Source organism: Jaculus jaculus, chromosome 9 (assembly GCF_020740685.1).
Source record: "Jaculus jaculus isolate mJacJac1 chromosome 9, mJacJac1.mat.Y.cur, whole genome shotgun sequence".
Taxonomy (NCBI): domain Eukaryota; kingdom Metazoa; phylum Chordata; class Mammalia; order Rodentia; family Dipodidae; genus Jaculus; species Jaculus jaculus.
In genome coordinates this window covers 94,036,404-94,062,581 of record NC_059110.1, presented here as the reverse complement: position 1 = coordinate 94,062,581, position 26,178 = coordinate 94,036,404, and the positions used below count along the sequence as shown (strand labels likewise).

General features: G+C 45.6%; 1 protein-coding gene across 3 annotated transcripts; it reads left to right on the top strand.

Annotated features, from left to right (window-relative positions):
* The first annotated feature begins 378 nt into the window (after nt 1–378).
* Nucleotides 379–22,085, top strand: Dusp14 (dual specificity phosphatase 14). 3 transcript variants are annotated; one of them, XM_045158946.1, is made up of 3 exons: nt 379–463; nt 19,269–19,358; nt 20,743–22,085. In XM_045158946.1, the coding sequence occupies exon 3, from the start codon at nt 20,838–20,840 to the stop codon at nt 21,432–21,434; it is 597 nt and encodes a 198-aa protein (XP_045014881.1). In that variant the 5' UTR covers nt 379–463; nt 19,269–19,358; nt 20,743–20,837; the 3' UTR covers nt 21,435–22,085. The 3 variants fall into 3 exon arrangements, with proteins under 3 accessions (XP_045014881.1, XP_045014883.1, XP_045014882.1); XM_045158947.1 differs by lacking the exon at nt 379–463 and adding an exon at nt 2,241–2,275; XM_045158948.1 differs by lacking the exon at nt 19,269–19,358 and having other exon boundaries at nt 422–463.
* The last annotated feature ends 4,093 nt before the right edge of the window (nt 22,086–26,178 follow it).

The window sequence follows — 26,178 nt, the reverse complement described above, 5'->3', positions numbered from 1 at the left end:
GCCCCCGGGCGCCCCTCCCGTGCCGCGGCCTCCCAGAACGCCTCTGCCCCGCTGTGCCCACCCACCCTCCGAGCGCCCCTCTCCCGAGGTGTCCCTCCCCCGACGTGCCCCCTCCGACGTGCCCCCTTAGAGTGCCCTCCCCCGCCGTCCTCCCGCTGCGCCCCCTCCGCCGTGCCCCTCCCCCACCGTGGCCCCCCAGCACGCCCCTCCCCCGCTGTGCCCCCCCTCGGAGTGCTCCTCCCTCGCCGTGGCCCCCCAGAACACCCCTCCCCCGCAGTCCCCCCCCCCAAGCGCCGCTCCCCGCGGTCCTCCCGTCCCCCCATGGCGGGGCGCAGGGAGCGTGCGCACGGCCCGCCCCGGGCGCGGGCGGAGGAAGGAGGAGGCGGCGGCGCGCGGCGCTCGGCCGGCAGAAGGCAGGAACCGCGGCGGAGGACGGAGCCGCAGCCGGGAGCCAGGCCGCTCGGTACGGGACTCGCCAGGCTGGGCCGGGCCGGGCCGCGCCGGGCACGGGGGGCGGTGGGCGGGGAGGGGCTTTGCGCTCCTCCGGCCGGGGGCGCCGACGGACCCCGAGCGTTGGGACCTGTGCGACCCTCGTCCCTGAAAACTTTTGTGTCGGGCGTCCGCAGCCTGCTCGCGAAGGTTGCGGGGTCCTCGGGGCGGCTGTGCCCCGGGCCCCCTCGCGCGTCGCCGTCTTCCTCCCCGAGGTCCCCCCGCCCGCTCGCCCCGAGCATCGGTGGAAACAACTTGACTTTCGGCGATGCCAAGTCGTGCGCACTCGGGCTTTTGCAGGGGTAGGTCGATGCGCCCCGCGCGAACACCGCGTCTTGCCTTTCTCTTCGGTAACCTCGCTCCCCCTGCGAGGTTGAGTTGTGGTTGTGGGGGGACAGGGGAGCTGCGTGGGGGAGCCCCTGAAGTGGATTGTATAACTCTTATTTAGGTGAATGTTGCCAGTGGCACCAGCCAGTGTTATGGTAACTGGACGTCTCAGAGGCGAGCGAGGGCGGAGTGACTTATACCTGCAGTTTTATCCTGTAGGGATATTAAAAAAAAAAAGATAAACACGGCTTATACTTTCTACTCAGTAGGTTTGACGGCATTTGACATGTGTTCATTAGAGTTGGTATAAGAGGGAGGTGGAGAGTATTGCTTTCCGGGTTTACAGATGTGAAAACAGGAGGATTTTAAATTGACCTTAGATGAAGATGGACCTAGAGGTTTAACTCAGTGTCCTGGAATTCTTGTTCCTACGTAGCCACTCTGAAGTTTAATGGAATGTTGAGCCGGGGGCGTGGTGGTGCACACCTTTAACCAACTAGCATTTGGGAGGCAGAGGTAGCAGGATCGCCGTGAGTTCAAGGCCACCCTGAGACTACACCGTGAATTCCAGGTTAGCCTGGTCTACAGCGAGACCTTACCTTGAAGAACCAACCAAACAAACAAAGTTTAATGGTTCCAGATGGTGCAGCTGCTCTGGGGTTCCCGTGCTCTATAAGTAAGCCCTCATCCCTAGGCTGAGGGAGAGGTGTTCAAGGAGTAATCTTCCCAAAGGAAGCCTCATCAAAGCCGCTGCTTTGGGGGCTCATGTTGCTGTAAATAACCCCCTTCCATGCTCTCTACATAAATCCCAATAAACTCCTTGGTTCACTGGGAAAAAAAAAAAAAAAGTTTAATGGCATGTGGACCCATCCTCCCTGGAAAAAGTCAGAGGCCAGGTGGCCAGCCCGCATTTCTGCTCACCACCAAGCCGAGTGCCACTGCACCAGGCACCACTTTCTGCTGCTAATTGGCTGCTCTTTAAAACGAACAAGCAAAGGTGCTGTATTCTTTTTCTTTGCAAAGTTGTGTGCGTTTGGAAGCTTCATTCCCTGGAGCTGCAATTTTGTTATTGTTTCTCGTGGACTCATAAAGACACTCAGTCTGGGTTCCCTTGAGAAACCAAGGGAGTGAGGCACCCCAGTATGAGTAACTACCTCTTCTTCGCCCAGTCACCTTAGGAATTCACATCAGGCCAGGTGAGGGCCAGGGAGAATTCCGGGAGGAGGCAGGAAGGAACCTTTGCACAGGCGGCTTGACACACACGGGGCCCCACTCCTGCCTCCAGCTCTGACTCACCTTCTGACGCTTGGGGGAGGAGAAATAGCTGCTTGGTATTTTTGGCTTTTCCCCCATAAAACAGGAGACAGTTTCCTTCATTCTCAGTCATCTTAGCATCAGTGTGGAACGTGTTGGTGCTGAGGAGTCCTCTTCGAGAACCTTTCATATTGCCTGACTGCAGGTATGCTTTCTGAGATATTCTTTAATAGCACACTGTAAATATTAATTTGTACCATAAAAGATTACAGGTGTGTAAGTGTAGGAAATCTGTAAGATGTTTACCATTAAAAATCTCTAGCATGAAAACTAACATTTTAATTTTAAAACGCTTAAAAAAATTTTATTTGAGAGAGAGAGAGAGAGAGAGAGAGAGAGGCAGGCAGAGAGAGAGAGAGAGAATGGGCATGCTAGGGCCTCTAGCCACTATAAATGAACTCTTTTTGCATCTGGCTTACATGTATGTGTACTAGGGAATGGAACCTGGGTCCTTAGGCTTCACAGGCAAGCACCTTAACCGCTAAGCCATCTCTCTAGTCTTAAAGGTAAACATTAAAAAAAATATATTTTTTAAAATTTTTATTTATTTGAGAGCAACAGAGAGAGGAAGAGGCAGAGAGAGAGAGAGAAAGAATGGGTGTGCCAGGGCCTCCAGCCACTGCAAACAAACTCCAGAGGTGTGCGCCCCCTTGTGCACCTGGTTAAAGTGAGTCCTGGGGAATCGAGCCTTGAACCAGGGTCCTTAGGCTTCACAGGCAAGCACCTTACTAATAAACCATCTCTCCAGGCCAAAGGTAAACTTTTAAGGAGGGAGGTGGATTCTTTTCCAAGTGGGATTTTGTTTCAAGACAAGTTGGATTAAAAATAGTTTCAGCCGGGCGTGATGGCGCACGCCTTTAATCCCAGCACTTGGGAGGCAGAGGTAGGAGGATTGCCGTGAGTTTGAGGCCACCCTGAGACTCCATAGTGAATTCCAGGTCAGCCTGAGCGAGAGTGAGACACTATCTTGGGGGGAAATATATATATATGTTTTTAGGCTGGGGAGATGGCTTAGCAGTTAAGGCACTTGGTTGTGAAGCCTAAAGACTCATATTCAACTCTCCAGGTCCTGCATGAGCCAGACGCCCATGATGCAAGTGCACAAGGTTGCACGTGTGCACAAGGGGTGCACATGTCTGGAGTTCAAATGCAGTGGCTGGATGTCATGGTGCTCCAATTCTTTCTCTCTCTTTAGCATAAAAAAAAGGTCATTCTGTTTGGCTTGCCTCAAAAGAAAAATATGTTTTCCCCAAATCACAAGAAATGCTTTAATTATTCTCTGTATTAAAAATTGAAACTTTAGGGCTAGAGAGATGACTTAGTAGTTAAGGCACTTATCTGAGAAGCCTAAGGACCCAGGTTCGAGTCTCCAGGTCCCATGTAAGGTTTGCAGTGTCTAGAGGCCCTGGCACGCCCATTCTCTCTCTCCCCCCCTCCCCTCTCTCTCTCTCTCTCTCTCTCTTTCCCTTAGTCTCAAAAAAATGAATAAAAATCTTTAAAAAATTGAAGCTTTACAAATGAGGATCTAGCGTTTTCCTCAGAAGTAACTGCTATGTGCATTTCTATTAGTTTGTGTTTCTTTTTAGGCTTTTCTTAGAAGTTTCATAAATGTCTATTTGCAGAAGTGATTTTTTTTTTTGTGTGTGTGTGTGTGGTAGGGTCTTGCTCTAGCCCAGGCTGACATGGAATGCACTATGTAGTCTCAGGATGGCCTCAAATTCACACTTTTGTACCACAGCCTCCTGAGTGCTGGGATTTAAGGAGTGAACCACCACACCTGGTTTAATATTTTAAACTCTGATAGCTTCATGGTGTTTCTCAGGGCAGCAGGTAGATGTGCGTTTCACAGCTTCAAGATAATTGAATCATTGTGATCCTCGGATTTATTCTCAGGTGCAAAATGAAAACTTTCTCATTATAAAAGCAAAACAGGACTAGCAGTATTGTCTTGCTCATAGAAGGCAGGGAGAGTTGCCAAAGCAACAGCAGCCTGGGTATAAACTTACCAAGCTAGCTAACATTTAAGGGGTGGCTTTATTATTTATGAAAGCCTCACTGAGGTGAAGACAAAGGAAGGGAAATCATTAATGGGGGTACAGCTCAAATCAGTCATGTCAGAAGTAGGTGAATGATAACAAACTTCGTGTCAGCAGTTTGTGGATTTATATAGCAAACGTGTATAAAGGACTTTTGCTATGCCAGACGTGTTGTGCTGAGTACTGAGATAGAAAGTAAATGAGGTCCTGACCTTAGGAGGCTCACAGACTAATAGTGACATTCAGGCAGGAGGTGCACTTGGCCTAGGTTAGCCAGAGTGGTGAATATTCAGAACTGTGATTCTGAATGCCTGAAAATCAATATTGTATTTATTTAACCTTTTAAATTGTGAATTATAACATGTAGATGAGTGAAACATAACTTAATGAATTTTATTTTTTAAAATATTTATTTATTTGCGGGGATGGGGGAGAAGGGAGAGAGAGAGAATTGGACGTGCCAGGGCCTCTAGCCACGGCAAACGGACTCCACACATATGTACCACCTTATGCATCTGGCTTTATGTGGGTACTGAGGAATTGAACCTGAGTCCTTTGGCTTTGCAGGCAAGTGCCTTACCACTAAGCAATCTATCCAGCCCTTATTTTTTTTATTTTTATTTTTTGGTTTTTCAAGGCAGGGTCTCACTCTAGTCCAGGCTGACCTGGAATTCACTATGTAGTCTCAGGGTGGCCTTGAGCTCATGGCAATCCTTCTACCTCCGCCAAGTGCAGGGATTAAAAGTGTGTGCCACCACGCCCAGCCTTATTTTTTATTTTTATTTATTATTGGGTTTCCCGAGATAGGGTCTTGCTCTAGCCCAGGCTGACCTGGAATTCACTATGCAGTCTCAGGGTGGACTCGAACTTACAGCAATCCTCCTACCTCTGCCTCCCTAGTGCTGGGATTAAAGGCATGTACCACCAAGCCTGGCTTCCCAGCCTTTGATTTGACTTTTCTTGCGTGTGTGTGGTATGCACACACGTTTGTATGTGTACATGTGCATGGATGCTGCGGAGGTCAGAGGGCAATCTCAGGTGAATCCTTAAGAAGCTAGCCAGGGAGCTCCAGGGATCCTCCTGTCTCTGCCTCCCCAGCACTGGGATTACACTGCCATGCCCAACAGTTTTACATGTGTGCTGGTGATCAAACTCAGGTCCTCAAGCTTTCAGTGCAAGCACTTTACCCACTGAACCATCTCCTCAACCCCTTATTTTATTTTATTTTATTTTATTTTATTTTATTTTATGACATAGAATCTCATTATGTGGCCCTCAAATTTGTGGTCATACTCCTGCTTCTGTTTTCCAAGTGTTGGGATTTCAGGCCTGTGCCACCTGTCTAGCTTGGGTGTTCTTTCTTTGGATTCATGTCGTATGTATGTATGTATATACATGCATACACTCTCTCACACACAAATATATATTTGTATACTGCATATATAATACCCCATATGTATATTATAAGCATCTGTAATTGCTTAAATTCTTGTACCATTCTGTTTTAAGATTCATCTAATTGTTGTTTATGACATTTGTTGTTTTGTGTTTTTTTTCTTTTTTTTTTATAGTGTTTTTTTTTTTTTTTTTTTTTTTTTGGTGGTGGTGATAGGGTTTCAAGGTAGGGTCTTGCTTTAGCTCAGGCTGACCTGAAATTCACTATATAATCTCAGGGTGGTCTCAAACTCATGGTGATCTTCCTACCTCTGCCTCCCGAGTGCTGGGATTAAAGGTGTGCGCCATCATGCCCGGCTCTTTCTTTCCTTTATTTTTATTTTTATTTTTTTGAGATAGTGTTTCATTCTAGCCCAGGCTGAACTCACTCTAGTCCCAGGCTGCCCTCCAACTCACAGCGATCCTCCCCCCAAATGCTGAGGGATATCTGGGTTGCTTGTGGTCTGGGACAGTGATGGGCAGTCCTGGGTCAGGTGTGTATATCTTCAGCCTTACTAATTGATGCTTTAAAAAAAGAAAAGTATTTCAGTCAACTTACATTCCTTTAATTGTGTGCATCTTTGAGATTTACCACTTGACCATATAATGCTAATGTTTTTGTTTTTGTTTTTGTTTTCTCTAACCTGGTCTGGCCTAGAACTCACTGTGTAAACTGGCTTTGAATTCACAGTGATCTTCCTACTTCAGCCTCCCAGGAGTTAGGCTGGAGCCACTGTGCCTGGCTGGGTATGTCTTTTCTTTCTTTCTTTTTTTTTTTTTTTTTGGTGGGGGTGTTTTGAGGTAGGGTTTCACTCTGGCCCAGGCTGACCTGGAATTCACTTTGTCGTCTTAGGCTGGCCTCAAACTCATGTGATCCTCCTGCCTCTGCCTCCTGAGTGCTGGGATTGAAGGTGTGTGCCACCATGCCCGGCTCCTTCCACTGATTTTGACAGATGAGTAGTTATGAAAAGTTGTGTGTGTGTGGAGGCCAAAGGACACCCTTGGTGTTATCCTCAGGAACACCACAAGTTGTGTGTGTGTGGAGGCAGGGTCTCTCATTGGCCTGGAGTTCACCAGTTAGGCTAGACCCTGCTGTGTCTGTCTAGCACTGGGATTATAGGCACACATGGACATTTGGCATTGCCGGGCTCTGATCGCCTGGTTTTGCTTTGCTAGTTGGAGTCAAAGCCGAGTGTGTGCGTGTATGTGTGTAGACGGGAGAAACAAGGAGGTCATCTCAGGACAGTTAACATTTAACGATTAACATTCAGGTCTTTGTTGAGTTCCTATTACATTCTTGGTGTTATGTGCTAACTAACAGCCTGTTTCTATCCTTAGAGCACACAGCTATGTAATTTGGTAGGTTTACCAGGTCACCCCTGGGGGAGCCTTTCTTTTAGCTGTAGGGATGATGAAAGAATTTAGTCCAAAGCATGTGAGAATTGTAGTTCCTTTGTATTTCTGCTGTAAGGCTTCTCAGGGGAAAAAAAAAAAAAAAAAAAAAGGCTCAGTCACTCTATTTTCAGTATTTACTTAAGTCAAAATACTGTTTTACTTCCTAAAGATTTTTCCCAGATTCAGTTTTCAAGAAAAAGAAGCCCGTCTGAAGAGGATAAAAAAGTATCATCCAAACCTTTTAACCTGAGTGTTAGGGGGGAATTTCGTTGGTGTGCTTTGATGTGCCCTCCAGCTGGTGCTGAAGTCATCCAGCAGTTGGGGGTGGGGGGTGGGGAGGTCCCTGCCGCACACATCCCACCCAGCTCACCTGGGCACTAAGGTTCTTGCTGTTAGACTGGCAGAGAACAACCTCCTGTCATCTCCCACCCCCACCCGCCACCTCGGTGCCATCCAGAAGTCTCAGGGGAGGAAAAGGCCCTTTAAAATTAATACGCAAGGGCTGGGCTTCCTTTTTATCTTTGGCCCACACAGTTTCAGCACCGGTGGCTTGTGGCAAGCCTTTTTCATTGCTTAGGATTTTGTGGGTACATGTGAGAAAATTTGAACTAGTGCATCTGCTTACTGACCGACATTTGCAGGGCAGAGGGACCATGTGAAACACCAGCCACCGGTATTGAGGTCACATGGTGGAAATAAAATCACAGAGACAGCACTGTCCCGTGCAAAATGAAATTGAGCTTCTTAATGAAGAAGTTTTGCTAGGTGTGATATTTCCTCATCTGTAATCCCAGGACTGGGAGTTGAAGGCAGGAGGGTCAGAAATTCAAGGTCATCTTCAGCTATATAGCAAGTTCAAGGCCAGCTTGTGCTGCATGACACCGTCCCTTAAAAAAAAATAAGTAAAAAGGAATTTTGCTTAGATAGCTTTACATGATACCAATATCTTTGCCAGGTTCTCTCATCAAATCAACTTGTTTTTCTGGCTCCCATAGAGCATTGCCAGGCTCAGATAACCATTTACAGTAATTTTCTTTCTTTCTTTTCGTTAATTTTCTTCTATTATTTTTTTTTACTTTTAGAGATTGAAATTATATACAAAATTACAAGGAGCAAACCAGTTGCTGCTCACTACTCATAAATGTTGGTCCTAGTTCCTTTTTTTTTGGGTGGGGGGTGTTTGAGGTAGGGTTTCACTGTAGCTCAGGCTGATCTGGAATTCACTATGTAGTCTCAGGGTGGCCTCAAACTCATGACAATCCTACCTCTGCCTCCCAAATGCTGGGCTGGGATTAAAGGCATGGGCCACCATGCCTGGAAGTACTAATTACTTTATCTGTCATTAAAAAAAATGCGCATTGTGGGAGTGGAGAGATTGCTCAGCAGTTAAGGCGCTTCCTGCAGTGCCAAACAAGCTGGGTTCAATTCCCCAGTACCCACATAAGCCCAATGCACAAAGTGGAACATGCATCTGGAGTTGTTTGCAGTGACTAGAGGTCCTGGTACACCCATTTTCTCTCTCTCCTTACAAATTAATATAAAAAACAATAGAGCCGGGCATGGTGGCACATGCCTGTAATCCCAGCACTTGGGAGGCAGAGGTAGGAGGATCGCCATGAGTTTGAGGCCACCCTGAGACTCCATAGTGAATTCTAGGTCAGCCTGGGCTACAGTGAGACCCTACCTCAACCCCCCCCAAGAAAAAACACCAAAAAAAAAAAAACCCCAATAAAGCCAGGCATGGTGGTACATGCCTTTTAATCCTAGCACTTGGGAGGCAGATATAGGATGATTACCATGAGTTTAAGGCCACTCTGAGACTGCATAGTAAGTTCCAGGTCATCCTGTGCTAGAGTGAGACCCTGTCTTGAAAAAAACCAAAAAGGGGGAGGGCAGCTAGAAAGATGGCTTAGTGGTTAAGGCACTTGCCTGTAAAGCCTAAAGACCGAAGTTTGATTCCCCAGTGCCCATGTAAAGCCAGATGCACAAGGTGGCTCATGCATCTGGAGTTTACAGAGGCTGGAGATCCTGGTATACCCATCCAGTCTGTCTCTCTTCTATGACATGCTGCTTGCAAATAAATAAATAAATACATAAATAAATATAAGCATTATAAAGCTGAAGATTCCTTAGGCCCACCCATTCTCCTCTTCTTTACTGAAGCAACTAGTCCCATGAATTTGAGTTTTCTTCCATCTTTATTCCAAAACTTTATTTTGTTGTTATTATTTCTTTTGAGATAGGGTCTTACTATGTAGTTTTGGCTTGTCTGGAACTTGCTATGTAGACCAGGCTGGCCTCAAACTCACAGTGATCCTCCTGCGTGTAGCTCCTGGAATTAAAGGCATGTGCTTTCAGTTAGCTTCTTCACTTTATTTAAGTAGCTATTTGTTTTAAGTCAACTGATGTCTCTATTTTTTTTTTTTTTCAGTACTGGGTGTTGAACCCAGGGCCTTATAAATGATGGGCAAGTACCCTTCCTCCCAGAACTACATCCCTAGCTCTACGTGATGCTTTTTTGGTGCCTGTCAAAAGGACAGGATAGTTTGTATTGTGTCATGTGTTTAGCAGATGTAAGTCTTCCCTTGTTAGAGGTTGAACATTGGGATCAGAGGTGGAGTGTTTGTGTGGCCTATGCCAGGCTCTTAGTGCGGTACCTAGAGTCTCAGTTACTTGGTATGACCCCTCATCCAAAGGTGATCCAAATGCAAATGAACTGAGATTCATTTTTTCCTGGACTGTGTCTTAAACTCAAATAATTCTTTTGTGTGACAATTCTTTTTTTTTTTTTTGGTGGTGGGGGCTAGGGTCTCACTGTAGCCCAGGCTGACCTGGAATTTAATCTGTAGTCCTAGGCTGGTCTTGAACTCACTATCTTTGCCTCCAGAGTGTTGGGATTAAAGGTGTGTGCCACCACACCAGCCTCATTTTTTATTATTATTATTATTATTATTATTATTATTATTATTATTATTATTATTTTTGGTGTTTTGAGGTAGGGTCTCACTCTAGCTCAGGCTGACCTAGAATTCACCATGTAGTCTCAGGACGGCCTTGAACTCACAGTGATGCTCCTTCCTCTGCCTCCCAAATGTTGGGATTAAAGGCATGCGGCAGCATGGCCAGCCTAATTTATTAATTTTGTCAGGGGTTGATAACCTTTTTTTAGTATTCTGAATGTGTGGGCCATGCAGTTTCTGTTACAACTCATCTTTACTGGTGCTGTGAAAAGCAGCCGTCATTATGACGTAACTAATGAGTGTGGCTGTGCCCTAATAAAATTTTACTCATGAAGACTGAAATCTGAATTTCATCTAATTGTATGTGCCATAAAGTACTGTTCTTTTAATTTTTTTTTCATCTATTTAAAGAATGTCGCTGGGTACACACCTTTAATCCTAGCACTTAGGAGGCAGAGGTAGGAGATTGCCATGAGTTTGAGGCTACACTGAGCCTACATAGTGAATTCCAGGTCAGCCTTGGCTAGAGCGAGACTCTACCCCGAAAAAACAAAAACAAAAAAACAAAAAACAAAACAAAACAAAAAAGGTCTACATAATTCTTAAAGCTTGGGCAATTAAAAAAAAAAAACAAAACTAGTGGAGTAGTAACTAGTAACCAGCCATTATTAGCTGATCCCTGGTTTGAACAATAATAGATTGAAGGAGCTGGAGAGATGGCTCAGCTGTTAAAGGCACTTCTTTGCAAAGCCTGACTGCCCAGGTTCGATTCCCCACTACTCATATAAAGCCAGATGCACAAAGTGGTGCATGTGTCTGAAGTTTGTTTGCAGTGATGGGAAGCCCTAGCATGCCCATTCTCTGCCTCTCTCTCTCTCTTTCCTTGCAAATAAATAGACAAATAAAACATTTATTAGAATAACTCTTTAGGTGGGCATGGTGGCATATGCCTTTAATCCCAGCACTTGGGAAGCTGAGGTAGAAGGATCATTGTGAGTTTGAGGTCACCCTGAGACTACACAGTAAATTCCAGGTCAGCCTGGGCTAGAGTTAGACCTACCTCAAAAAACAAAAACAAAAACAAAAACCAAAACCCAACAAATAAACAAATTGAAAAAATAAATTTAAAAAACCTCTTTAAAGCATGGATTAGAGTTCAGAGGCACTGCATTCTGTATTCTTTTTCAGAATGTGAAGGGTAATTTAGGAGTTTTTTTTTTTTTTTTTGAGGTAAGGTCTCACTCTAGTTTAGGCTGACTTGGAATTCAATGTGTAGTCTCAGGGTGGCCTTGAACTCACAGTTATCCTCCTACTTCTATCTCCTGAGTGCTGGGATTAAAGGCATGCACCACCACGCCTGGCGCGCTTTAGGATTTTACTTTTTTTTTTTTTTTTTTTTTTTTTTGTTTTTTCAAGGTAGGGTCTCACTCTGGTCCAGGCTGACCTGGAATTAACTCTGTCGTCTCAGGGTGGCCTTGAACTCATGGCGATCCTCCTACCTCTGCCTCCTGAGTGCTGGGATTCAAGGCGTGCACCACCACGCCCGGCTACACTTTAGGAATTTAAGAGATTATTACCTACTTTGTAGATATGGTGCAAAGGGACTGACCTTTCATCCCTTAGTTCCGAACTCTTCTGCCTTTTGGGAGTCGAGCTTGGCTGGTTTGTTGTAGTTAGCTTGAATGACTAATCAACAATGCCCAGCTGATGGCAGGAGGCTCTGGTTCCAGAGTCTTCTCGTTTTCTCTGCAGAGGCTGGGAAAGCTCTTCACCTCCATCCCCCACCCCCACTCCCCCTTGGGAATGACAGCTGACCCACACTGATCCTTGGGGCTTCAGTGGGACGGGAGCTCAGTTTGCCTCAGTGCATTCTATGAGGTGAGACCGGCTGAGGTAGGTGACTGAGCAGCCCTTCTCAGCTTGTGGGAAAAAAACGGAACAAACACCTTTTATTGACAGGTTCCATTCATGAATATAATGTAATTAGATCATAATTCTCATACTTTCCTGTGTACATAGATCACCTGGGGTCTTGGTAAACTGCAGACTTTGATCCTGTAGGTCTTTGGATAGTACCTGGCAGTCTGCATTTCTGGCAAGCTTGTTGGGGGGGGAGGTTGGGTCCCACTCCAGTGAGGGGCCACAGGAAAAGTATAGTGCCCTATATTTGGAAGGTGGAAATGAGGCTTTTGAGAGAGAAAAGGCATGAGCATCCAGTCTCAGACCCTCATCTGCTCTAGTTTGGATGTCATTTGATTGTGTCCCCCAGAGGTTCATGTGCTGCAGGCTTGGTCATTAGAGTGGCAGTATTGAGGGTGGTGGAACCTTTAAGAGGTGGAGTCTGCCACCAGGCAATTAGGTCACTGGGGCAGCACCCTCAGAAAGGATTAGGCATTAATGCTGTCTTGGAATGAGTCCTCATGAGAGTAAGTAAATTGTCCTAAAAAGAGCCAGGCTGGCCCTTCCTGGTCTCTAGTTTCTTGTTTTTCCTCCTTTATTTTTATGCATGTGCATAGGTGCACAGGGGCATCAGGGTCTCTTACAGATGCAAACACCAGATGCATGTGTCTCCTTTTGTGTCTGGCTTTATGTGGTTGGCTGGGGAATTGAACCCTGGCCGGCAGGCTTTGCAAGCACCTTTAACTACTGAGCCATCTCCCGCGCTCCAGTGCTCTCTGTTTCTTGTTGCATCATGCAGTTTCTCCCTTTAGCATGTGACCCCGCCATGACGTCATCCACCATGCCCATTCCTAGACCTTTGACCTCCGCGGCTGTGCGCTAAGGGGAAACCCTGTCAGGGAAGACAACTGGGCTTGAACCCAGGGCCTTGCGCATGCTGAGTACATACTCTGTTCCTGAGCTCCTTTTTTCTTTGATAAAACACTCAGTTTCAAGCACTCTGCTAAAGCACATTCACTGTTGTAACTAAGTGCAACCTAGTTGTTGATTTTCCTTTGCTCTTATCCCGGGCTTCCCCTGCCCTGCCCAACATCCACTGTTGGCAGTATCGTTTATCTTGTTACTTAGTCACTTTTGTTTTTAAAAAAATTGTATTTTATTGGGGACCGGAGAGGAAGTGTGTGTGTGTGTGTGTGTGTGTGTGTGTGTGTGTGTGTGTGTATGGGCACACCAGGGCCTCTTGCTGCTGCAAACAAACTCCAGACGCATGTGCTACTTTGCATCTGGCTTTACATGGGTTCTGGAGAATTGAACCCAGGCAGGCAGGCTTTGTAAGCAAGTGCATTTAACCCCTGAGCCATCTCCCCAACCTCAACCTCCCCAGTTTTTGTTTTTCTTTTTTCTTTTTGAGGTAGGGTCTTGCTCTAGCCCAGGCTGATCTAGAATTCACTATTGTAGTCTCAGGATAGCCTTGAACTCACGGCAATTCTTCTACCTCTGCCTCCCAAGTGCTGGGATTAAAGGCATGTGCTGCCATGTCCGGCTCAGTTATGTCTTTTTATTGTTGTTTGTTTTGAGATAGGATCTCATGTAGCCCATGCTGGCCTCAAATGCACTATGTAGCCCAGGCCTTGAATTCCTGATCTCTGGTCTAACTGCAAAATGCTGGGTAGGATTCTAGGTATATACCACTATGCTCAGCTTTTGAGAAGTTATGTCTCATGTTACCTTTATATCTGTTCTCACATAATTCTGAAACTCTAAAAATAACTGTTAATATAGTGCTTACAGATTCTTACAGGTCAGTTCAGTTCTTAAAATTTATTTTTGTTTATTTTTATTTATTTGAGAAAGACAAAGAAAAGGGGGCTGGGAGAGAGAGAATGGGTGCACCAGGGCCTCTAACCACTGCAAATGAACTCCCGATGCATGCACCATCTTGCATCTGGTTAACGTGGGTCCTGGGGAATTGAGCCTCGAACTGGGCTTCACAGACAAGCGCTTAACTGCTAAGCCATCTCTCCAACCCACAGATCCATTTTGTAGTGGGGACAAAATGTTTTTGCTTCATAATGGCTAAGTCCTCATGTGGTAAATTCAAAGTCTTCCCACTAACGGAAACATGGGCAGGGCTGAGGGTGTGGGGGAGAGGGCCTAGAATTCTGTTAAAGTGTCCTTTTTTTTTTTTTTTTAAATTTTCGACATAGGGTCTCACTGTAGCTCAGGTTGATGTGGAATTCACTATGTAGTCTCAGGGTGGCCTTGAACTCACGGTGATCCTCCTCCCTTTGCCTCTTGTGCTGGGATTAAAGGTGTGTGCCACCACGCCCAGCTGTTGAAGTGTCTTTACTCATGTCTAGCTGTAGCCGTTGATCTAGACTGTCAACTGGGACCTCAGGTGGGCTACTGGCTGGCACGCAGCTGGTCTGTCCATATAGCAGCCCAGTGAGGCTTGTTTGGGTTTCCTCACAGCATAACAGCTGGTTTCTGAAAGCAAATCCCAAGAGAACAAGGTAGAAGTATGTGACCTTTTGATGACCTCACCTTGGAAGTGTCACTTCTGTTCTATTCTTCTTGTTTTGCTTTGTTTCGAGGGAGGGTCTTGCTGTAGCTCAGGCTGACCTGGAATTCACTATGTAGTCTCAGGGTGGCCTTGAACTCATAGCTGTCTTCCTACCTCTGCTTTCCAAGTGCTGGGATTAAAGTCATGTTCCACCATGCCCAGTTCTATTATATTCTTCCATTTACTTTTATTTTTTAATTTGGGCACGCTAGGACTTCCAGCCACTGCAAATGAACTCTAGACATATGAGCCATCTTGAACATCTGGCTTAGTTGGGTCCTGGGAAATGGAACCTGGGTCCTTTGGCTTGGCAGGCAAGCATCTTAACCACTAAGTCCCAGCCCTTATATTCTTTTGGTGGGGCCTAGTCACAGCGGTTACTTTAGGCTCAAGGGACAAGGGGCATCAGACCAACCATGAGATGGAAGAAGAGTGTGCCAAGACTATTCTGTAAGAACTTCTTTTGGGGTGAGAGATTGTGGCATCTTAGCAGATATGTTTTGCAACAACACATTGTAGTGTTAGACACAGCAACTCAGTAAACATTGTTGTGTGAATATGTGATTTAAAGACTAAAATGGGGGAAGATCAAATTTAAAGTTCTGTTCCAGGTCTGGCAGGTCCACAAAAAATCTGTGCATTATGTCGCTATTGTGGCCCTCCCTGCCCCCCCCTCCCCCGCCCATTCCCATCAAGTGAAATGCCCATCCTTTAGGCTGTGACATATTTTATAGCTGCAGCTGGCTTAGCATCATATCGTCAGATTTTTAAAAATATTTTATTTTTATTTATTTATTTGTAAAAGAGAAAAATAGGCAGGGAGCACACACATGCCAGAGAGAGAGAGAATGGTGCACCAGGGCCTCCAGCCGCTGCAAACAAACTCCAGATGTGTGCGGCCCCTTGTGCATCTGGCTTATGTGGGGAATTGAACCTGGGTCCTTTGGCTTTGCAGGCAAGCACCTTAACCACTAAGCAATTTCTCCAGCCAAGATTTTTGTTTTTAGTGATCTAGTGTTTACTTGAGGCCAAGGAAATGGTTGGCTTGGTCACAACTACATAGGTAGTTGCTGGGTGGCTACATGTCACACTTTAGGAGAAGATGTATGGCTGAACCAATGTGTCTGTTCTTAGTGGTTTTTGTTGTTTTCTTGCTTTTCAAGGTAGGGTCTCACTCTGGCTCAGGCTAACCCGGAATTCACTATGGAGTCTCAGGGTGGCCTTGAACTCAGCGGTGATCCTCCTCCCTCTGCCTCCTGAGTGCTGGGATTAAAGGCGTGCGCCGCCATGCCCAGCTCCCAATTTTGGATTCTTTACTCAGATTCTGCCAATCTAAGAACTACAGCTTTTTTGTGTGTGCACACTGGCGGACCCTCTGCTTTGAGGCAGATTCTGTGCCCTGAAGGCTTTGGCGGTTCTCTGTTGTGGGCTCTAGGTAGATGACATGGGAGCAGCTTGCCCATTGAGACTCAGACTTTTCTGTCAGTAGCATTTAAACATGTTCTCCTTAGGCAGATGGGACTCCCTTTCGCCCTGCCTGCCCTGGCTGGCGTGGTGTCAGCACAGCAAGGCAGGTGATGAGGACACAGCCCCACACAGTCTCATAGGGAGGCGTGTGTGGCCCAGAACTAGAGGCTCAAGCTCTTTAGATCCTTTCTTTTTTATTTATATATTTTAAACATCTTTTTATTTATTTATTTGAGAGAGAGAGGCAGAGGGAGGGAATGGGCACGCTAGGGTGTCTAGCCACTGCAAACGAACTCCAGACACGTGCGTCCCCTTGTGCATCTGGCTTACGTGGGTCCTGGAGAGTCGAACCAGGATCCTTTGGCTTTGCAGGCAAATGCCTTAACTGCTGAGCCATCTCTCCAGCCCTTAATTTATTTTTTATTTGAGAGAGAGAATGGGTGCACCAGGGCCTCCAGCCCCTGCAAACAAAAGTCCAGACACACGTGCCATCTTGTGCACCTGGTCTACGTGGGTCCTGGAGAATCTAACCTGGGTCCTTTGGCTTTGCAGGCAAGTGCCTTAGCCACTAAGCCATCTCTTGAGCCCTGGATTTTCCTTTGACTCTGTCTTCTCTGAATCAACCAGGACACCTATTTTAAACTTGTGTTTTCTGGTCTGTAGGGGTGGGGCTGCCAGAGGAGCCCCTGGAGTATCTGCCCTGAGTGCTCTGGCAGAAGGTGCTTTCTAAGCCTCGTGTCTAGTTTTGGCATTTCAAGCAGGTTTGCTGTCACAAGTCAGACGGGCAGCAGCAGGACGGGGCGCCGTGTCTGTCTCTCTTGGATTCTGCCCCGAGGACTTGCAATCTGTCTTCCTATTGGTGCTCAGTACACATGCAGTAGCAGGTGCAGTCTGGGCTCCAGCCCACTGACGCGCAGCCCCAGCCCCTGGGAAGACTGCCCTGCTGAAAAGGCCGCTGAGCGGGGCACCAAGCTCGGGGGAGCCCGTGGCTTCACAGGCAGTAGGATTGTTTGGGAGAGCACTCAGTAATTGGATAATTGACTTGGTAACTTGACTGGTATCTTCAGATTTTCCTCACTGAGGTATGAGTCCCCAGCAGTTTGAATTTTGAGTTTATTACTAAGGTGAGTTTGCAGTTTACAGGGATCCTGTCAGGAAAGACTGGGGAAAAGGTGAGCTCACTTTATTTTTTTTAAATTTTATTTATTTATTTATTTGAGAATGACAGGCACAGAGAGAAAGACAGATAGAGGGAGAGAGAGAGAATGGGCGCGCCAGGGCTTCCAGCCTCTGCAAACGAACTCCAGATGTGTGTGCCCCCTTGTGCATCTGGCTAACGTGGTACCTGGGGAACCGAGCCTCGAACCGGGGTCCTTAGGCTTCACAGGCAAGCGCTTAACCGCTAAGCCATCTCTCCAGCCCACGAGCTCACTTTAAAAAGCTTCTGCCCTGCTCACCTTCTCCACCCAGCACATGCATTTCTCCATCGCCCCTCTTTGTGATGCACTTTAACCTTTAGACCTCTGTGCACTCCCATGGCATGGACCAGCCACCACGTGTGGACTCCAAGGGGGGCGGAAGCCTTAGGTGAGGCAGCACTCGGCATGCCTCAGCCTTACGGGGCAGCTTGGGCAGCCCTGCGCTCATCTGCCTCTGCAAACTGTCTCCCTGACAACAGCATCAGCAACACCTAGCAAATGCACATGCCCCTGACCGGGAACCGCAGAATCAGAATCAGAAACTGGCAGGGCCCAGTAGCCTGTGTAGGAACAAACTTTCCAGGTGATTCAGATAAGAAAAACACTGCCTTAGGGTAGAACTGTTTGGGGTTTGTTGAGATAGGATCTCATGTAGGCAGACACCTTAGCCACCAAGCCATCATCTCTCCAGGCCCTCACACAGCAGTTTACCATAAAAAAAAAAAAAAAAGAAAGAAAGAAAGAAAGAAAAAGTCTGGTGTGGTGGTGCACGCCTTTAATCCCAGCACTTGGGAGGCAGAGGAGGTATGATCACTGAATTTAAGGCCAGTCTGTGACTACAGAGTGAGTTCCAAGTCAGCCTGGGCCAAAGCTAGATCCTGCCTTGAAAAATAAATGTGTTTTCAGTATCCAACATCATATATGAATCTCAAACAATGCTGAAAGAAACCAGAAGGAAAATTTTATATAAGCTGGATGTGGTGGCACACCTTTAATCTCAGCACTGGGGAGATAGAGTTAGGAGGATCACTGTGAGTTCAAGGCCAGCCTGAGATTAAATAGTGAATTGCAGGTCAGCCTGGGCTAGCATGAGACTATACCTCAAAAAAAAATTGTATATAAAATTCTAAAACCAGTTTTGGTGGCACACATCTATACTCACTCCCAGTACTCAGGCTGAGGATCAGAAGAGCCTGTCTGGGCTACATTGTCAATTCTAGGCCAAATATACCCTAGGCTGTATAGTGACACTATATTTCAACCCCCACCCCACCACACACAAAAGAAACCTTAACAACAACAACAACAACAACAAAAAAGGAAAATGTGGGTTAGAGGGCAAGAAGGGAGGGAATATGGGAAAATTTGGGGAGTATGTTGAATATCTATAAATTAGAAGTCATGGTATCTTGAGTGTGTATTCATTTTAAAACTCACCAAGTGATAACACTTGATCAAGATATGTGTCAGCTTACATATCATTGACATGTCAGTAAAGCTGTAAGATGTAAATACTTACCTGGGGCCCAGGTGGGAGAGGTCTACATTTTTTGGTGATATTCACAGGTGCTTGCCATACAAAGTAACAAAAGATGAGGGCCAAAATGGAGAGAATGAAATTTCACATTGTTCTCAACACCAGCTCCCGGTTTATGGAGCTGTCCTTAGCTCCATGTCTGAAGACATCACTCCTGGCTCCGCCCCTGCCACCTTGGACTCCTGTGGGTTAGAGTCTGTGGCAGCTCATCTTCCTTCTCTGCCTCTTGCTGAGCTGTCCCTTCCACGGTGGCATCTGGTCCAGATCCTTATGCTCCTGGGTTGACATGAAGATGCCAAGGAGGTGTTATGGCTTAGCCTTGGGTCTCTTTTGGACCCAGTGAGTATTCTTCAGTGCCTGAAGTTTTATTGACAGGTTGCGGTCTATTAATCACCTCCTTTCAAAAACTGTCTTTTTTATTACCAAAGACTGAACTTAATGTTTGTCATCATGGGTTATGTGTCAGTAACAAAAAGCTGAGGCTTAGGGTATTCCTTACTGGTGCATTCTTTAAGTGTGCACCAGAAATATTTAGCAGACTTCTTGCTTCCTAGATCTATTTATTCCAAACTCCATTTAATAGGAAAAACCAGGATTTCCTTTGTGCTTTCTGACTGGTGATGCTCTTGCCTCCTTCACTTCCTGCAGATCTGATTTTTATCCACTGTAACCAGCGCGGCTCACTTAAGATCCTCTAGATCCAGATCAAAGAGCCCAGCTCACTGCACTCCTGAGCACGTGAGTAGCCCCAGAACTGCCTCTGTAGACTGATTCGGGCTCCCCTGTGGTACCTTTCCCAGTGTGCACACACTATAAAGCATTGTGATTCTGCATTAGAGAAAGTAACATGTCTAAAATCTCAGGAAACCAATAATTTTCTTTTTCTCTTTTGAGACAGGTTCTCACTGACCCAGGATGGCTTAGAGTGCACAGTCCTCTGCCTCAGGCTCCCAAGCTAATAGTGCTAGCATGCACATCATGCCCATTAATTCCCTCTTCTGGGGTTACAAGTATATGTAGAAAGATACCTTATAGTAAACACTGTACTGACAGATAACAGATAAATTCTAACACATATTTGAGTCCCGTGGAATCCATTTCAGAGTTTAGGATTGGCAAAGGCAGCCATAGTGGCTCTCTCCTTTAATTACAGTACTCAGAAGGCTGAGATAGGAGGATGGCTGTGAATTCAAGGCTAGCTTGGGCTATAGAGTTGGGTTTTAGGTCAGCCTTACCCTGTCTTAAAACAAACAAACAAACAAACTAGCAGAGGATAAAGTTATCATTTGATTGTACCCAGGTCGTAAAGCCTTACTTGACTGATGATAGGAATAGACTTTTTTTGACCTTCAAGACTGCAGTTTTGGTAGAGTACCCATCTAGCATGTTTGAGGGCCTGGGTTCAGTTCTAGCCATGTGTGTGTGCATGACCATGCACACCTGTGACCTTCAAATCACCTAGGATTATTTCCATGGAAAATGCCACAGCACATTACCCAAATTTAATTGGATTTCCAATATGTTTGCATGTCAGAAATGTGATGAGAAATGGGTGTTTTTAAGCAATAAGGAGCTAAGATGATCTGGCTTTTCTGAGTCTGGTCCAATTCAGTTTCTTAATCCATAAAGGCAATTCATTAAACACATTACCTAACACGACATTATTTTTCTACCTTTGTAAGGTCCCTTGGTCTAGAATCAGTTTTAGGAAATTACGGCCACTGTAGAGATGGGAGTAAGGGAGAATATGCCCAGCGCAGTTCCTGACTTGATCTCCTCCTTGGCAGCAAGGAGCACACCTTCCCTGTATGAGAGCCAGGCTCTGTGGGACTGCTCTTCAGGAGCCGCTGGGGCATGTTTCTGTCTTTAACTTTTCTAAAAATAGTTTTGTGGTTTTGTTGTTTTTTAATCAGCGAGCTTAGTCTTACATTGATTTTACATACTGACACAGCAAACTACTTTTTCTATTTGTTAATCAATAGGAGATGATTTGTCTACATCCTTGAAAGAATGCACCGTTGTAGAAAATAACTTTCTAATCCTTCTCTCTTTTCCACACATTGTAGGAAGCTGTGATATATCACCAGCACTTAAAGTACTGACAAATACCCATTTCTTGCAGGAAGGAGTCTGCGATTTTGAATTTCTTGGTGGAGGACACCAAAACTCTCTGCTGGTCTTGCTCCCGATGATGCAAGTGTGATTGCTGTCATCTTCATGAGCTCCCGAGGTCATAGCACGCTGCCGCGGACTCTCATGGCCCCTCGGATGATTTCCGAGGGAGACATAGGAGGCATCGCTCAAATCACCTCCTCTCTCTTCCTGGGCCGAGGCAGTGTGGCCTCCAACCGGCACCTCCTCCAGGCACGTGGCATCACCTGCATTGTGAATGCTACCATCGAGATCCCCAATTTCAACTGGCCCCAATTTGAATATGTTAAGGTGCCTCTGGCTGATGTTCCTAATGCCCCCATTAAAGTGTACTTTGACATGGTGGCCGACAAGATCCACAGTGTGAGCAGGAAGCACGGGGCTACGCTGGTGCACTGTGCCGCGGGGGTGAGCCGCTCGGCCACCCTCTGCATCGCGTACCTGATGAAGTTCTACAACGTGTGTCTGCTGGAGGCGTACAGCTGGGTGAAAGCCAGGAGGCCTGTCATCAGACCCAACGTGGGCTTCTGGCGGCAGCTGATAGACTATGAGTGCCAGCTCTTTGGGAAGTCGACAGTTAAGTTGGTACAGACACCTTATGGCATAATTCCAGACGTTTATGAGAAAGAGTCCCGACACCTGATGCCTTACTGGGGGATTTAATGCCACCAAAGCCTGCGTCAGCAGCCCCTGAGCAGTACCAGCATCTGCTACACACCGTCTGCTCCCCTCTTCATCTTTCTTTTCAAATGGTTGACTTTTGATTCTTTTGCCAGTGTTTTTACACTGGGTGTTTAAGTTTATTTTAAGAGATAGGGTGGGGACATAAGGGGGATGCATACATTGCTAGGAACATTTTTCAAACTAGCATTTTTAAATAGGGAGTATGAAAATCTTGAACTGGCCTTGAACCATTTTTAACAATATGAACAGTTTAATAAACTGTTTCTGCTTTACTCTGGCTCCTGTGCCTTTTGGTACCATGGCAGGTGCGGGAGGAGCTCAGTGCAGAAATCACTCTGGGCTGTGATGAAGCCTTTAGAGACGAGCCTTACCCAAGGCTGCTGACCAGAATGATGCTTAGGAAGATACTGATACCAGCTTCCGTCTCTACTGGATCAGCCCTACCCTTTCCTTTTCCTTTCTCTTTCCTATTATTTAGTGACTCTATAAGTTAAACAAACCTTTGTTATTTAGATGATAAGTAATTATAATGAAATCTGCTGCAAAGATCCTCTTGAAACAGTGTGCCCCAGGGTTATATTAGCATTATTTTTAATAAATATATCTGCTTAGCAAACCTTTTACTAATAATTTCAGGGTGTGTATGTTAATGTGTTGGTGGGTGAAAGATATTTTCCAATAACTGCCTACCTATGGCTGTCAGGAAAGTTATAAACATTGCCTAAACCAGGCATCTCTCATCCTTGCAGGCAGGTAGGTAGGCATTACCATCATCACTCACATGCTGGGACATGGAGAACAGTGGAGAGTATATGCTTTGATAAAAAATGACGCTCAGTTTCTCTTAGGTACCAAAGTAGTCTTCCATTTAAGAAATAGATTTTTAGTAAAAGTTGTGTTTCTGCTTGACTAGTGCCACACACAAATCCTCTAAACCATGGGGACTGGAGAGATGGCTCAGTGGTAAAGGTGCTTGCCTGCAAATCCTAACCACCCAGGTTTGATTCCCCTGTAACCACATAAAGCCAGATGCACAGTGGTACATGCATTTGGAGTTTGTTTGCAGTGACTGGAGGCCCTGGCATGACTATTTTCTCTGCCTCTCTTCTCTTTCTGCTTGCAAATTTTATATATTTATAGGGAAACTTGTAAAGCCTGAGGACCTGGGTTTGATTCTCCAGTACCCACATAAAGCCAGATGCACGGGGTGGCGGCACCTGGAGTTTATTTGATGTGGCTAGAGGCCCTGGTGTGCCAATTCTATCTGCCTTTCTCTCTGCTTTCTCCCTCAAATAAATAAAATACTGAGCATGGTGGTACATGCCTTTAATCCAAGGACTGTGGGAGTTAGAGGTAGGAAGATCACTGAGAGTTCAAGGCCACTCTGAGATTATATAGTGAATTCCAGGTCATCCTGGTCTAGAGTGAGACCCTACCTCCAAAAAAAAAAAAAAAAATTCTCTAAAACCAGCTGGGGATGGTGGCATACAACTTTAATCCTATCACCTAGGAGGCAGAGGTAGGAGGATTGCTCTAAGTTTGAGGCCAGCCTAAAACTACGTAGTGAATTACAGGTCAGCCTGGGCTAAAGTGAGACCCTACCTTGACAAAAGCAAATCCTCCAAACCAAACCTCATCATAATCAAAAGCAAGTAACAATGGCTTCCTTTAACTTTGGAAATGTTACCCAGTTCCTTGCTTCAGCGTATCAGGACAGGCCAACAAAGTTTTCTTGCTCTGTTCTCCTGGGCCACTGGGAGTGGCAAGGGCACCAAAGCTAGTCACAGCACTGCTTCATGTGACTTTCTTTGCTAGGTAGCTGGTCACTTATTTGTCCATAGAATAATCTAGCTTTTGGCCTTTTTTTTTTTTTTTTTTGGTAGGGTCTCACTCTGGTCCAGGCTGACCTAGAATTAACTATGTAGTCTCAGGGTGGCCTTGAACTCATGGCAATCCTCTTCTGCCTTCTGAATGCTGGGATTAAAGGCATGTACCACGACGCCCAGCTGCTTTTGGCCTGTTTTGACAAGAAGCCACAAATGTGCCAGTAGGTACATATGTATTATTTTTTAATATTTATTTATTTGAGAAAAAGACAGAAAGAATGTGTGCGCCATGGTCTCCAGCCACTGCAAATGAACTCCAGATGCATGCGCCCCCTTGTGCATCTGGCTAATGTGGGTCCTGGGGAATTGAACTGGGATCCTTTGGCTTCGCAGGCAAAGGCCGTAGCCGCTAAGCCATCTCCCCAGCCCACATATGTATTATTTTTACATTTTGAGAGAAAACGTGTCAGAGCAAATGGGCACACCAAGGCCTCTTGCCACTGCATAAAGATTCCAGATGCATCCACCACTTTGTGCATCTGGCTTTACGTGGGTATTAAGAGGAATTGACCCTAATAGCAGGCTTTGAAAGCAAGCGCCTTTAACTACTAAGTCATTTCTTCAGCCCAGTAGCTACATAGTTTAATAGATTTACCTTTCAGATGTTACCTGGTCAAGACAATGTTTCCTATCAATTCTACATTTTTCTTTTTTATTTTTTTTCTTCTTCAAGGTAGAGTTTCACTCTAGTCCAGGCTGACCTGGAATTCACTATGTAGTCTCAGGGTGGCCTCGAACTCAGAGCGATCCTCCTGCCTGTGCCTCCCGAGTGCTGGAATTACAGGCATGTGCCACCATGCTTGGCTCTACCTTTCTCTTGTTCCTGAGGTATCCAACCTTTTGACATTGTGACATGACATTGTCATCTACAAATGTGTTGGGCCCCCACTGTTCTGGTATTCCTTTTTTTTTTTGAGGTAGGGTCTCACTGTAGCCCAGACTGACCTGGAATTCACTATGTAGTCTCAGGGTGGCCTTGAACTCACAGTGATCCTCCTACCTCTGCCTCCCGAGTGCTGGGATTAAAGGCGTACGCCACCACGCCCGGCTGTTCTGGTATTCTTGAGCCCCCACAAACATGCATCATTATCTAAACTGGCAAAATAAAAAGTTTCTATGGGAAATAAAAGCACATGACCAGAAACCAATGCAAATAAAATCCAGAGAGGAGCAAATGTAGTGGTGTATGCTTTTAATCCCAGCACTCAGGAAGCAGAGGTAGGAAGGATCACTGTTTGAGGTCCCCCTGAGACTACACAGTGAATTCCAAGTTAGCCTGGGCTAGAGCAAGACCCTACCTAGAAAAACAACAAAACAATCCAGAGACTGGCTATACTAGTATGAAGGCAAGCTTTAGGTCACACAGTCTCTGAACAAAGGGCCTTCTTACTATAGGAAGACGACACCTGGTGACATTCTTGTAATTAAGGAAAATCTGACAGCAGTCATGGCAAACACCACTACTATGATAACCCTTGGCATTTAGGAAGCCCAATACCATTCCAAGTGCCTTGGCCCATGTTCACTTTAGTGACTTGCATCTATGTGAAATCTTTTTTTTTTTTGTTTAATTTTATTTACTTATTTGACAGCAACAGACAGAGAGGAAGAGGCAGATAGAGAGAGAGAATGGGCGTGCCAGGGCATCCAGCCTCTGCAAACGAACTCTAGATGCGTGCGCCCCCTTGTGCATCTGGCTAATGTGGGTCCTGGAGAAGTGAGCCTCCAATCAGGGTCCTTAGGCTTCACAGGCAAGCGCTTAACTGCTAAGCCATCTCTCCAGCCCCTATGTGAAAGCTTAACCTAGCAGAAAAGACCAGCACTCTAGTAGCATGCCTGACCTTCTCCTACACTTGTGAACAAACTCTGAGAATAACTGGGAAGTCACAGCAATTAGACCAATTGTTTATTAAAATGTAAACAGGAGATAAACTACACATTCTTTCAAACACAACCAAATTCCACATCACAGAACTCATTTTACTATAAGCCCATAAACACTCACTGTTTCATAAAGGCAAGCTACAAAACAAAGAGATGTCATGGTGAATATTTTCAAACCATTTACACTATATTTAACATATAAATGTGGAACTAAGTAACTAACTTTTTGTTACAATGAAACTTTGTTACAGAAGTGTAAAGTGGCATTTTTCACCCAACAGTTGTAGCACTTAAGCTTTATTTCCACGGATGGACTCTAGTACAAAAAGGCTTTTTAGTATTACTTGGTGCACACTTTTCCAAAGAATGCTGCCTAACCTAGACATGAAAAGACACAGGCTAAATACACTTTGCCTTGCATTCTGTTGCAATGGTCTACAGCAGGCTATCATGGTCCCTTCTGAATGGCAAATTTCTTTGAAAATGTCAGAATTCACTAGTCAGTTACATACAAAAGGTGTTTGACCTAGAATGTGTTAAATTTACATAGTGATCCCCAGTGCAGAGAAGTATTTCAGATTTATTTTCCAAAAGTCTCTTTCTTTCTTCCTTCTTCCTTCCTTTCTTTTTTTGAGGTAAGGTCTCACTTTCTAGCCCAGGCTGACCTGAAATTTACTATGTAGTCTCCGGGTGGCCTCAAACTCACAGAAATTCTCCTCCCTCTGTCTCCTGAGTACTGGGATTAAAGGCTACCAAAAGTCTTTTCAACGATACATTAAATTGAAAACAACCAACCAAGCAACCAAACAATAACAACAACAAAAACACCCAGAAGGTATCTTTAAATAAATAAGAACAAAAAATAATAAAAGTCGGGCTGGAGAGATGGCTTAGGGGTTAGGCGCTCGCCTGTGAAGCCTAAGGACCTCAGCTCAAGGCTTACTTCCCCAGGA